Source organism: Ursus americanus, chromosome 33 (assembly GCF_024610735.1).
Source record: "Ursus americanus isolate L20-20 chromosome 33, mUrsAme1.1.p, whole genome shotgun sequence".
NCBI lineage: Eukaryota > Metazoa > Chordata > Mammalia > Carnivora > Ursidae > Ursus > Ursus americanus.
Window position 1 is genome coordinate 2,150,556 of NC_142159.1, and position 14,633 is coordinate 2,165,188.

Genomic DNA, 14,633 nt, shown 5'->3' on the forward strand with positions numbered 1-14,633 from the left:
TCCCTGGCAGGGAGGAACTGGGCATTGTTGCCAAAAATAAACGTTCCCTCTCCCGCTCCCTGGCTCTCAGCTCCCACTCATTAGGATGCGTGGCGTTTGGCTGCGGTCCCACACCTTGCAGCTCATTATAAATATGCAGTCGCTGCTGGCGCTACCCCAATCATCTCTGCAATCAGAGCTTTTAATTAGGTTAATTAAATTGTATCAAATCTCGCAGGGACGCAGTTCACTGATGCTGATGAGGCAGCCAAAACAGACCCCAGCTCCTCCGCTAATGAAGGCCGCTGCCTGCCTGCGCAGTGAGGGAGCCCGAGCGCATAATAAACGGGTGAGTCCTCTGGGAAGAGCCGCTGCCCAGGCCCAGCTCTGGGGACCTAGCAGGGGGTCGGCCTCCAGCCCACCGGGCTCCAGCAGCAGCAGAGACTCCCACCCTGGGGACCATCCCCTTCACTTGAGAACTAACTGGGGCAGCTTTGGGAGCCTGGGCAGGTGGGCAGTGTCAGGGCCCCAAGCACCTGCCACTTCTACACGGGAAACTGAGTGTGCCCCCAAGATGCACTGATTTCATCTGAGGTTCCCTCTTTACCTCTCCCCCAGAATGGCCCAACAAGGCCAGGACTCCATCTCTGAAACACACACACACACACACACACACACACACACACACACACACTTAGCCCTATCACTGCCCCTCTCGATTGTCTTATTAGCCAGAGAGGCCAGGCTGGGACTGGAAAGCTCACCCAGCCATCGCTGGCCTGGTCTCCATCTGCCATGGAGGCCATCTGCCCCTGTCAGGGGGCAGGCAGGGAGCAGTTTATAATGCTACCAGCCAGTTACAGGAGGGAGTGGCCCCCCAGTCTCCATGTGCCAGATGGATCTTGCAGCTTCCCACCTACCATTCTACCTAAAGAGCCCTCTCTGAGGGAGGGACTTGCCCTCGACCTCTTGGGATCAAATTAGCTAGAGATGTGAGATGGCTTCCTTCCCCAGCCCCTGCCGCTCCTGAGCTGACCAGCCCCGTCCCTTGGCAATACTATTGGCTCCAGAGCCAGGACTCTGCAAAGACTCTCCCCTGCCTTTAAGCACGAAGGCAAATGCTGCCACCTCCAATGGGGCTGTCCCCAACATTCTACACGCCCCAGCTCCAACCCCCACCTCTAAACCCCTCCGTCACTGGTCTCTGTGGCTGAGCAGCTGAGAGGGGACGGGGAAATTTCCAGCGCTCTCGGGACATGTTTCTGCTGTAAAAGCTGGGTTTTTTTTGGTTTGGAAAGGTTTTTTTTTTCCACTCAGTAATGTAAAAACATGAAACCTGAAACCAACCCCCCACATTTGTCACCTCAAAAGAGAAGCCTTTGGGGTAACTTGGAGAAAGCTGTAAATGAGTCAGGCTGATTCAGGGCAGGGGGGGCTGCCCAGCTGCCTCCGGGGCACCACAATTTCATTAACACTTATGATCTGAGCATGGCCGTCAGGTGACAGACAACAGGAGGAACAGAAAGGGCTTCCTTCCCACCCTTAACCCCAAACACAGCAGTCCCCAGATAAACTCCTCTTGCCTAGAAATAGCCAGGTCCTGGGCTCTGTTCTGGCCCGACGTCTACTACCACCAAAGCAGGGGGCTCAGGACAGTACCATGGTCCCCGCACCAAGCACTTGGTTCCCCTGACATGAGAGAGGACACTGGCTCTCGCCATTATCAGGGCTATCAAGTCAAGCAGACAAGACTGGACAGAAACGACTACGTAAACTTCGGTTGCGAGAGATACAAAGCACACAGCACTCTCCAAACGTAACGATGGTGGGTCCAGGAATGAGGAACACGGAGATTCCCTCCAGGGAGTCTCTGAAGAAGCAGGAGATTTTTTTCCCCTCCTCTTCGACCAGAGCAGTTTAGGAACGAACAAGCAGAAGCTGGACCCAGGCAGCCTCTTGAGCTTCCACACTCTAAGGGGTGGACTTGGGAAAGTCAGCTCTGCCTCTCGGGGTTTCGAAGCTTCTCTCCAATCCCTCCCTGCACTTTCTGAGACAGACCCACGGAGCTGGGTGGGAGCCCCGCCAACAGGGAGGCCCGGTGACCGGCTCGGGGAGAGAGGGCGCACCCTCTGACCCCAGGAGGCAACCGCCCAAGCCCAAGAAACCCGCCGGCTCAGCCCCGACGGTACTCAGGTTCCACCCCCAGTTCCTCCACTCACCTGGGGCTTTGAGCCAAGACTCCCACCCAAGCTTCAGCCCCCCCTTGCCCAACACCCTGCACACAAGGCTGTGAACGGACGCGCTGGGAGAGCTTGAGGAAGGAGGCCAGCACCGCACACCCACTTGCCTCACCGGTTCAAGTCCCAACAGGCCCTGGCCTCACCGGCCTCCACAGGCAGGCAGGGCAAGTCTGCGTCTGCTGGCTGCCTTTCCTGCTGGAGGACGTGCAGCTCTAATTGTTCACTGCCCCACAGCCAGCAGCAGGGGAGTCAGCGAGCTAGACACAAATCCTCACAACTGCACGTGGGGGGACCCCTACCATTTCCCGGTGGAACCACTCTCCACGTGGGACTCAACGATAAGCTTACCCCATGAGCCTCACTAGAAATGTGAGGGGAAAGCCCTTTCCTGCCCAGTCCTTATCTTGGGGACACACTAATCTCAAAGTGGGGGAGCAGGCGTGGAGAAAATCTTTTTTCCCAAGAGTTCTCTCCTATGGCATTAAATCCAATAAATGAATAGGCACTAAGCACCAATGGAGCACAGGATGCTTCCAACAGAACCAAGAGTGCTAGGAGGGTAGACACCAGCACCCAGAGAAATAGCCCCAGCAAAGGGGCAGCAGCTCCACCTACTGGGCCTTTTCCTACCCTGTTGCCAGGAATCACTTCCCTCCAGAGTTCAAAAACATATTTAATCCAAGAATAAAGCTAGGGCTTGACACTCTCCTGCTTGAGTCAGAAGGGCTCAAAGAAGTGGCAACAGAGTAGGACTAAAGCAGGATAGTTGGGTTCTCCGCTGGGGAGACCTGGGTGTTCCACATCAGTATTGTAGCGGATACTCTGGAGACCTCATCTGTACAAGAGACCTGAACCACACAAGTTCTGACTCAGAGAAATGCTTCCCACCTCCGCAGGCTGCCCACATCCCCTTGGCCCAGACAGAGCAGGTTGCCACCAAGACCCCAAACCAGCTTTTGGGCCTGGACGGGTGGATCCTAAGGAAACAAGAGTCTTTCCCCTTCCCAAGCAATAAGCCAGGAGTCTGAGGTCCCACTGAGCCCCAAAGCATAAAGTCCTGGCCTGTTTTCAGGACCCATGAGGCTGGAGCATCTGTCTTGGGTTCATCACAAGGCACAGCCAGTCTCTCCTTGGGCCTCAGAGACAGCCCTCAATGTGACAGCAATTCAGGACACCTAGTGTTATCCTCTTATAGTTCCCTACGTCCAACCTTATGGTACTCCAAGAGGATGGACTTTCCTGCTCCATTTGGCCTGTGCACATGCCTCTTCAAGCCTCACTGTGTACCTATAGCACACGTGAGGACTTCGCATGTCACCTGTGGGACGTGAAACCTTGGTGGTGTGTTCGTGTACCAGAGGGTATATAGATGCGCATGCACCTGTGTTTATGAGGCCTGAGCTGTACGCATCTTGTATGTCTATTAACGTGAGACCCAATCAAGTGTATGTACCTTTGTATAAACGTAAAGTTCAAGAGAAGGCACTGGGTATACTCCTTACCTCCTACCCAGCAGGGACAAGGGATAGAGACAGAGCAGCAGTGCCAAGCTACTCTGTGCCAGGAACAGAGTGCTGCTCGGTCTGCCCACCCCTCTGTCCAACATCCACGGGATAAATCCCTTCCCTGGCTCAGGACTCAAGACCCCCAGACCCCTATGTCATAAGACCATCAACGTTTACTTAGCTTACCATCTCCCCAAGAAGTAAACACACAGACTGGGAAGCACTTCCTTCCTTAAGGCAAAAGCTGCTAGCTTCTATTCCCCAGCCCTTCTTATTTTCCAGGGCTCCCAGATCTAAATCCCACTGGGTACACCCTAAGCAAACAGGCTTTCATTTTAGGCTTTGTACAGGAGCCTAGCAGTCATAGGAACATATTAAGTTTTAATGACGGTTTTTTGTTTTTTGGGTTTTTTTTTACTGTTTAAAATCCAGGCACAGCTGTTCCCCCTCCAGGGGGTGAGGTGTAAGCAAGCCTCCCAGAACCCAGTTCCTCCCACATTTGCTCCAAGCATGCTCAGTCCTGTCTTGACAGCCTCAGCCTACCACCCCTACATGGGCAGGGAAGGGTGAAACTCTGGGAAGAAAGCTGCTACACATGCCCTGGAGTCCTCTCTCGAGGGCAAAGGCCTGTACCAAGCCATTTATAGCCTTGGAATCATGAGTTGGCCAGAAGTGCAGAGGGCAGGAACAGAGAGCCAGATCTGTCTGATTTGAGCTTCATCAATAAGGAGGTGCCACTGTGGGTTCCTAGTCCCAAGGGTTTCTATCTATAGCTATAAAGTGTAAGAGAAAAAATTCCTCCTTGGCTAATTTATGAAGCCATCTGAATATCCAATAAACACAGAAAGAAGGAGAGTAAAATCAGTCTACCCACTAGATAAAACATGAAAACAATAAAAATATTTATTTAACTTTTACTATGAACATATATTACTTTTAAAAAATTTAGTGACGTAACAAAATGGAAGGGCTAATTTAAGTAAAAAAAAAAAAAGAAGAAGAAATTATTTGCTATAATTATAACTACAAAACAAAAAAGTAAAGCAAAAAACCCAGTACATGCCTTCACTGAATGGAGGAAATAAACCAGAACGTTCACAATAATGTTCACCTCCAATGCCCTAGCTCTTAGCACTAATAACTATTTGGTGCTCTTCAGTATTGGGATTAGAGATGAAGACCTTTTTTTTTCCAAATTTGCTGTAATGAGATTATATAACTTTCCTCGTGAAGAAAATATATAGGTATATAAAAATAAGACTGATTTCATACCCAAAAACAGTAAGACAGGGGAAGGGGCTTTAATGTTGTTCACAGAAAGATATCAAATGCAGATCTATAATAAAGTTACAAACAGGAAAAACCATGTCATTCAGACTAATGGAATGTGAAGTTACTGGGGAAAAAACATAGGCTTCTTTTCCATGTGGAATGACAAAGCTTATCTATACCACTTCAACGTTTTCGACGACTCTGGAATTTGTAAATAGCTGGGGAGTTCACTGTTTGTTTCTTCACCTTCACCTTCTGAGTTTTGTCCTACAAGAGAATAAAAAGGTTACCAGTAAATAGCAGGAGAGGGTTTTGTAAAACAAGAAGGTTAACAAACTACGTATTAGAAAGGCCCTAATTCAGCCCTTCTCAAAGTGCAGGACAAAGCCCGTGTACCCTCAAGTATTCCCAGATGCAATGAATCATTTTCTTCCCTGGGAATCTAGAACACTACTAATCTGTAGAAGTTATTGGAAAAACTGAGAAGAGAGGTACTCAAATCATTGGGGGGGGGGGGCATAGTCTCACACAGAACCCTAGCTGAGAAAGGCAGATCTGAATGATCTGCAAAGCCCAAGAATCTGACATTTAAAGGAACAATAAGAATACGAACGGGGCATCGTATAATCCTTAGCTGTGCTATTTAACTACACAATGTTGTCTATTTTTAAACACCAATGAGTGACACACACAGTTTTGTTAACCTGTTTAAATGTTACACATAGCTGCTCATAAGCTATAAAGTTCACATGCTACCTGATCCTCCCCTTTGCTGTCCCAGAGCACTGACTAATAAGCCCCTTATTACCCTTCCTAATCAAGGAACATTTCAACGCTGTCAGAGTAACAGACACTGGCTCAAACCACTGCCCCTGAGGAGCAGACATTTTCACTGGGGTTGATTTACACACAGCAGAAATCCAGTTTCAGTGAAGACCTTTACAAGGGGAAGGGGGGAGGGGGGAAAAAAAAAGGAAGGGCCTAAGGCTCTCTCTCCTCACCAGAAGATCTTTGCGTGTTTGAATTTTCTGTGCAATAACAAACAATTTCTTCTCGCGTTCAATCCGCTGTGTCAGGCAGTTATACTGCTTTTGCCTTTCTCTAGCTATCCGCTGTGGAAGAAACACACATTTTCAATAAAGTTAACAAGATAAAAATGAATAAACTGCTTTTTAATCCACTTAAGTCCAAATGCATAAATGGTTTCAACTCCCTTCTTACTCAGAATCAACACAAGGGACTATAAAACTGTCCATTTTAGGAACACTACATTCTAGAGCTAAAGAGAACCTTGGAGACTTGCCTGGGAACACGTGGTTCACCTGGAACAGAGTCAGAACTGTCCCGCGAGTCTCACGGATCCCAGGAATCTTTCCACTACTACACTAAGCTGTTCAACCCCTGTGTGAGCGTCCCGGTTACCTAAGGCAATGCAGGAATGAGCCAGTCCTGGAAACCCTACACAATGTGAACAGAGGACAGAAAGGCCACTGGACAGTGTGCGGGTGTCTGAGAACCACAGAACACAGAGAGAAGTTCTTTTCCAGTGGAAGCAGACCTGAGAATACTCCCTGCTGAATACTCCTCGCAGGCCAGTAGCCCTAAATCTGGGGGGATCGTAAACCCCTGAGAAACTCATGAAAGCTTTGGATTTTTTTTTTTTTATTCTTTCTTGAAATAAATATGCATGTGTGTTGGCACAAATCTGTGCAAACATATATACCTAATCATACAAAACATCAGTGTAGAAGAGTGTTCACAGACTTCCTAAAGCCCATCCACAGATTGCCCAACACTCCAAGTTACAGGTTAAAAATTCCCTTGCAATCCACCCACCAGCAGTCTTAATGAAAACATTTCTGCTCTCCACAAAACAACTGAAAGAAACAATACCACTCAACAAAAATGGCAAGATCCAAACCTTCCCAACTTCTCAAAACACGTGTTGGTGACTATTCTGTTTGGAGCACTGATCTCTTTAGGGACTACCACAACACTTGAGACGTGTTAGTGACACGGCTAATTGAAAATACAACTAATTGACAAACAGGGTTATCGCGAGAACACTAGTCAGCCGGCTCCTCAGCTGGAAGTGTTATCTACAAGAGAGGACTATTACTGGGCTTCAGATTTAAACAACTCACCAATTCTAGCATAGTCTCACAGCAGTGGTTTCAGACAGCTTTTGTTTTCACTTTATTACACAGACTGTCAAATTTATGGGATTACCCAATATAGTCAAACTAATTAGGGGTATTTATATTACTACAGCAAGTTTAGCTGCCTCTGAGCTAGAGAAACTGCTGTGAAATTAAACATTGGAAGCAAAGCTGATGCGGTGTAAATGATTCAAATCAAAACAGAACAGCTGTCTACTTGAAACACATTGACAGCATTTTTTAAATGAATCAGTCAGAAGTGAGAGTTCAACTCCAGAAGGCTTTGAGAAAAGCGTGTCTTCTGCACAAACCCAGTTCCAGCGATGGAAAGCACCATAAGGAAAAGTCAATACAAAATTTTGGTTACAAATGCATAATATGTAAAGATTTTTTGAGATATGTATTTGCTGCTAAAGGTTCAATATCAGAATATACCAAATCCCTTAATCTTCAGTGTCCCCTCCTCTCTCTGCATCGGTCACAAGCCTTAAAAGCACAAAGCCCCCAGTGAGAGGCGGGATTCAAATGTAAATCTAAAACCAGACCCAAAGCTGCTGACCACTAGGCCACAAGTCCTCCAATCTTAAAAACCAAGGAACCCTCCTCCACTCCCACCCCCATTATCAAATCTTCCTTCCACTTTTCTAAGGGAACTTCATGAGTCATGAGTTTTCCTCTAATTATTATAATAAATGCAGTGGGGGGGGGCAATCAAACAAACAAACCCCAGATTCTCATAAGCTCAGACCCGAAAAACAACGGAGGAAATTACCTTCAATCGAGTCTGCTGGGTAACGCCCTTCACTTTCTCCTTCTGCAAGGTCTCTACTGTGGGTCTGTTAAAGACTCTATCAACTAGTTCCGGGGCTGTTCGCAGGTGAGTGGCGACATCAAACTGCTCAACTGAAAGCCAAGACAATTCTCAAGGCGCCGTCTAACACCGAGCACGGACCAACATGCTGGACTGTCCCGGAAACCCTCAAACATTTCATACCTTCCTTTTTGGTGTCAAAAAAAAACACATGCTTATTCTGCTGCTTCCCCTCGAAATCCAGCAGATGGAGCTCTGATTTTAGTCTTTCAATTTTCTAGAATACAGAACATGATCTCACTTTACATTGGGTTCATCCAGGGTATCAGAAATTAATGTGCAGAAGTTTAAACCATTTCATATCATTATCACAAGCCACCAAAAAATGTGCTTCATTCTTTTAAAAGAAAAAACTAAAACTTACCAAGCACCAATCACATATCAGGTACTGGGCTACATATTCCACAAAACTCACTTATTCCCGTGAGATAGAAATGAGGAACCAATCTCTCAAAAAGGTTAATTTGTCCATAATCCTGGGGCTAATAAATGGCAGAGCCAGAATTCAAACTTAAGTGAGTCTCATTTCCAAACTTGAACTGTTTCCACTCCACCATACTGACTATACTTCTAAATCATTATCATCATCAAGAAGTACTTTAAGTCAGTAAGTGCCAGAAGAAATCAACTTATAATTGGAAAGCAGCGAATTTATATTTCTTTTCTTAAACAACAAAAATACAACAGAACAAATGGTTTCACTTATTACCTTAGCTTCTGCAACCCTTTTCATTTCTATGTATTTGACATCCTGGGTTCTCATCAGTTTCAGTTGTTCTGGAGTTACTTCTTCCTTAGTCTCCTTAATAACATGAACTCCATCCTAAAACCCAAATTTAAAACATACATTCCCTATTAGATTAAAATCACAAATAAGTCATTAACATAGCTCATGACTGGAACAAAGACAACCGAATGCCATATGCAACAGCGGTCCAATGCACTAAGCCCCCGAGATGCATGTTCAATTTAGCACCTTGTCATCCATTCTCATCCACTCTAAGAACAGCTCCAGGTATAAGACAACTCAGATTCCGGAGCAGAAATGCACGCTGTTCATGAAGGGGCAGTTTGCCTTGGATACTGACCAAGAACACCTGGACCAACTGGAGAAGCACTGAATAAAGGCCAACGATCCTTCCTCTCCATCTCTTCCACCATACTTATTTTCTTTAATGAGGTGGAGCTCAGAATACCAACTGATCAATTAGGCACCCACCTGGAGTTTAACCCGAGTCATTTTATAGTAGAATTCATCTGGATTTTTTTCAAGAGCCTTCTTCCGGAGAGCTCTGAGGTATTCCTGCTTTTTCCGGTAGTCACTAAAAGTTTAAATCAGGTTCATAGCAAAAACAAAAACAAAAAAACCCACAATGAACAAACTTTACAAGCATCTAAAGTTTACACAAAATGAACCCAAAAAAGCCAAAGCAATGACCAGATTTGATCCAGACTCCACAGTCATTGACGTTGAGCTACTGTCTCTGTAGGCTCCTCTCCTATCCCAAAACTCACCTGAAATTAACATCTCACATGGTTTAGTGCCATTTACCTCATTACAGGGAAACACCAACCAAAGCAAACATTAAAGCTCTTTAGACAGAGTTCTAGGGGCGCCTGGGTGGCTCAGACGTTAAGTGTCTGCCTTCGGCTCAGGTCATGATCCCAGGGTCCTGGGATCGAGCCCGCATCAGGCTCCCTGCTCGGTGGGAAACCTGCTTCTCCCTCTCCCACTCCCTTTGTTTGTGTTCCCTCTCTCGCTGGCTCTGTCAAATAAATAAATAAAATCTTAAAAAAAAAAAAAAGGACAGCGTTCTAAAGCGAGCTTGGGCACCAAGTGACCAAATTAGATTCACAAACTCCACAGTGCAATATAGCATACTGACTAGAATTGTGGACTCTGGAGCCAGACTATCTGGATGAAAACCCGGACTCCACCACTTCTGGCTAAGTAATCCTGGGTATGTTAGTTAACCAATCTGTATCTCAATTTAATCTGTAAAATGGGTGTGATAATAATAGCATCCTAGAAGGTTGTTGGGAGGAATACGTTTTAAGTGTAAAATTCCAAGTCTCCCAGAACACTGCCTGGTGCAATAATAGCACTCAGTTATCATTATTAGCCTTAAAAACTCTGGGACTCAGAGCAATCCACTTAATCCATCTCCATCTGTACCAGGAGCACAAAAGGACCTCAGCTGACAAACATGGTTAACAAACAATTATAAAGTATTCTGCAAATAAAGTGCTACAGGAGAAGAATGGGGGTAATTGTTTTATAAAATGTTTTCAGAGTTCATTATCACCCACGCTCAGTCTTACGAATCCATCTTTCACATCTCTTCATTCCACACCACACACGCAGTGATGTAAGAGACTCAACAACTGGAATTTTAGATTATATCTTGCATTTCAAGAAAAGAAAGAAAAAGATTCAGCTTTTGGCTCAAACGCCAAGGCAGGAGCAAATCAAAGCCACTCTGAGAAAACTATCTAGAGCAACATAATAAAAAAAAAAATTTCACAACACAACTACAGTTAAGTAAGTTACGCTCTGCCCAAACAAAGAAGTGCAGGGTCACAGACAAGTATGTGACAGGTTGCCAGTTCTGGCCATTTTATCAATGGCAAGAAATTATCCCCTGTCGGACACTTGGGCAATTCAGCTGCAGTGCAGGGAAGCTGTCAGCTTTCTTGGCAGCACCTCTACCAGAAAACTGAACTCACTCTGCACGAAGTTTGTAATCTTTCTTTTTCTCCAACAGGCCCAGATGTTTTCGAAAGCCGGGCTAGAAGACAAAAGGAAAAAAAAAAAAGTGCTTAGTTCCCTCAGCAAACACATACCCAAATCAACATGACACCTGACAGGAACAAGTGTCTCTGGAGTGCTCAGTAAATCCATGTTCTTGGAGCCAACTTGCTACCCTGTTCCCTCCCCTCCCCCAACTGGGCTCTGCCCAAGGATGAGAGGTACCATGCAGACGCCAGAGAGGTCACAAGCACTGCCATAGTAGGTTTCCTGGCCTATTAAGGACAGAGAGAGGCAACAATGACTCGGCACTAAGCAAGCAGTTGCCAGCTGTACTAAAATTACTACAGACTTAATCCAAGGGTTTATAAAATACTATGAAGGGAAAACATAATAACAAGGAGGCAACTGTGGCAAGGGCACTAAATTTAGTCTGGAGAATGGGGTTCAAATCCAAGCTTTACCTCTTAACATCCTGTGACCTTGGGCAAGTCACTTAACTTCTCTGAGCTGCTGTTTCCTAACTATAAAATGAGAATAATAGTACCTGTTATCACGGGGATTAAATGAGCCTCTGTGAGTGGTAGTGCCTACACGTGGCCTGGTATAAAGCAGGTCCCCAGCATACGTTTACTGTTATTATTATACCTTTGGAAAGAAATACGAGAGAAAAAAACCAAACTTTTCCTTGGATAGCATGAAAGGCACAAGGATTATATCTTGGTATTATCTTTCTATAAGCTATTTGTCGAGCAATTAATACATGTCAGTGTCTGTGCTAGATATTTCTGCCCACATCATAACAGGCCAAGCTTATTAAGCACTTACTCTGTTACAAAGCAGGCCAAGTTTATTAAGCACTTACTCTATTACAAAGCAATCTATACAATCTCATTTAATCCCCACAACAAACAAGGGAAGTAGATAAAACACACAACTGTTATCCCAATTTTCTAAAAGCGGAACGAGGTTTAGAGAATGGCTTGCCCAAGAACACAGAATAACTGGCAAAGCTAGAACTAGAACCCATTCCATCAGGGCCACAGTCTGTGTTCTTCCCCAACACACAAGACCACATACTCTTCTGCTCGGAATAATCTCAATTTCTGAAGAGGTGCATACACTTCTCTACGTTTAAACTTGTCTAATAATTTAGATGAGATTTTTAACAGTCACATCTCTTATCCTTGAAATGATGCAATAACTAACTCAGTAATTAAAATAACACCAAAATTAAAAAAAAACAACAACAAATAAAACACAAGAATCAGGAGTTGGTGAGGATATGGAGAAAAAGGAACGCTCCTGCACTGTTGCTGGGAATGCAAACTGGTGCAGCCACTGTGGAAAACAGTACGGAGGTTCCTCAAAAATTTAAAAATAGAACTACCCAATGATCGAGGAATCACACTACTGAGTATCTACCCAGAAAATACAAAAACAGTAATTCAAAGGATCTGCGTTATAGGAGATCTGGCATTGCATCTGAAATAGCTCACCTAAGTACACCTACACCCCCATACAAAACATCTCTGGTAGCTTGCCCACCACTCAGTGAAGGACCTACAGGATAAAGTCCAAACTTGACCTAAATATGAAGTACTCTTGTCAACATGCCCACCCACCTCACCAGCATGGCCTTCTCCTCACCTCTCCCAAAAAGACCCACTATTCGTACTCAGACATGACCATGTCATGCTTATGGCCAGCCGCAGAAGCCCTGTCTTCTCTGTTAATCCAAATCAACTACTTATAACCATGACTTTGGACACACTATTTAATCTCTTTAAGCATCAGAGTCCTCACCTGGAAAATGAGGATAACATCCACCTCACAGACATGCTGTAGATTTAAAAGACATAATCCCATACAGCTGTTGGGCTATACCTAGCATACAGTAAGTACTGGAAAAGCTATTATCACTGCCTTCCAAGTCTAGCAAGTTCCATCGTGATGCTTTCCCTCATCATCTCTACTCTTCCCATTAAAATTCCTCATTTGGCATTTTTCGTGTGCCATCTCTTATTAAGGTGCCTCTTTATTCATCTTTTAGTGGCCCCTGGATTCAAAACATGCGGCCTGATTCCTGGCTTTGCTGCTTGCCAGTTACAGCTTTGCGTCTTTGGGCAAGTTAACCAATCCGAGCCTTAGTTTCCCCATCTGCAAATGTGAGAAAATAGTAATACCTACTTCCACACAGTGTCGAGAGTTAGATAATGACAGTAAAGCATTCTGCACTTTGGCTCTGTCACACAACAAACATTTCTATCATTACTTTTACACAAGTCCACAAATAGGTTCAAACAAGGTGACAAATTACACAATTGCTCCCAGCACACCCCTGAGCACACAGTAAGTGCACAATAAATGTCTGATAAATGCTATTAAGGAGGAAGATCGAACTGCGGTTAAGAGGCCTCAGTTCCATCTCATCAGCCAGCAACACAACTTTGGACACGTCCTTCTCCTTCTCTTCCCCAAGTGCAAAATGAAGTTGGACCAGATGTCCCCAAGGGCCTTTCTGGATCGGTTATGATGTGATTTTTAAGCACAGTGGAATGGATACACTGATTCTTCATATGCTAAACTAATTTCTGCTCAACCTACCCAACACAGACACACCCTCCACAGAAGTCCTGCAACTGTTTATCCATCTGAATTTGGTGTTTGTGACTGGGCAAGTCACTTCAGCTACCCGGGCCTCAGTTTCCTCATCTGTATAATGGGGATGGAAAACATCAACATTACAGTGTGACACCTAAACAAAAAGCGTATGTGGCAGATCTTCATGGGTTTTGCACAAAGCGCACGCCTGACCGTGTTAACAACGTTATCACCAATCTCCTAAATCACAGGCCCCCTACGCAGTGGGCAGGGCCGAGCGCAGCTGGGGGTTCCAGTTCCAGACGGTGTGCGCTTTGACCTCACCTTCCCCCCAGAAGGTCAAGCACTTTACACAGAGCGTCTCACCCAATTCCCTCACTGAAATCTGGCTAGGCAGGCAGTGCTCCTCCCCGAAAGAGAACGACCCCCCACTTCGCCAGGCCGCGAGGCTCCGCCCCAGGCACGCCGGCGTCGTTAGCATACATTTGCGTTTATTTACATGCCCCCCCTCGACGTACAGAACCAGGGCCCGCAGGTGGAGAGAGGGAGGGGGCGAGGGTAGCACACAAGGCCACGGGCCGGCGCTCGTGGGGCCTGTGCGGTCCTACCTGGCTTCGCTCTCGGTGTTCCCGCTGCCGGGATTTAGCCGCCTTCCGAAAAGCTGCCGCCATGTCTGCTCACGCCTGAAAAAGCTCTGTAGACAACGCCCGTCCCGCACCGCCTCAGCCGCCGCGTCCGCTGATCCTACCGGAAATAGGCCAGGGCGCCAGATGCTTAGAACGGCCCACTTCCTCTCCGCAGCCTATCCGACGCCTGCCTTTCCGGAACTACGTCCTCCAGCAGAGGCGTCCAGCCCCAAGCTGCTTCTGGGAAGTGTAGTTTCCCAGGTCTAGTCCCGTGACTCTGCAAGAGTCGGTTCTCATTGGCTAGGACTTGTGCACGTGTACCGAGATCTCGTTTTCGCGCTCGGCTCCGCGTTGGCACCTGGGAACACGTGGCTGGCACTGCCCTCGGGCTGAGCTGTGCTTGGAGTGTGCGCATGCGCAGTCACCTACCTCTGTGCTCCACTTAACCCTATTTACGCGGTGCGTTTAAAGGTACGAGTCGTGTGAATTTTATCGTGTGCCGGAAAGAGCACTCTATAGACAAATGGGAGACCTTAAACCATGTTTGGCTCCGCCACTTACCGGCTGTGTGACTTTTGACAGGTCTTTTGACTTTAATGAGCATCATTTTTCTCGTCCATAAAACAAG

The 14,633-nt window shown here is 46.1% G+C and overlaps 1 protein-coding gene across 1 annotated transcript; it reads right to left on the bottom strand.

Annotated features, from left to right (window-relative positions):
* Positions 1-5,009: 5,009 nt before the first annotated feature.
* UTP11 (UTP11 small subunit processome component) lies at positions 5,010-14,135 on the bottom strand. The gene is made up of 8 exons (XM_045782437.2): positions 13,988-14,135; positions 10,754-10,815; positions 9,246-9,348; positions 8,736-8,849; positions 8,150-8,243; positions 7,928-8,058; positions 5,998-6,108; positions 5,010-5,263 (listed from the first exon to the last, which is right to left on the bottom strand). Exons 1-8 carry the CDS (start codon positions 14,048-14,050, stop codon positions 5,180-5,182), a joined length of 762 nt encoding a protein of 253 aa, XP_045638393.1. The 5' UTR covers positions 14,051-14,135; the 3' UTR covers positions 5,010-5,179.
* Between the last annotated feature and the right edge of the window lie 498 nt (positions 14,136-14,633).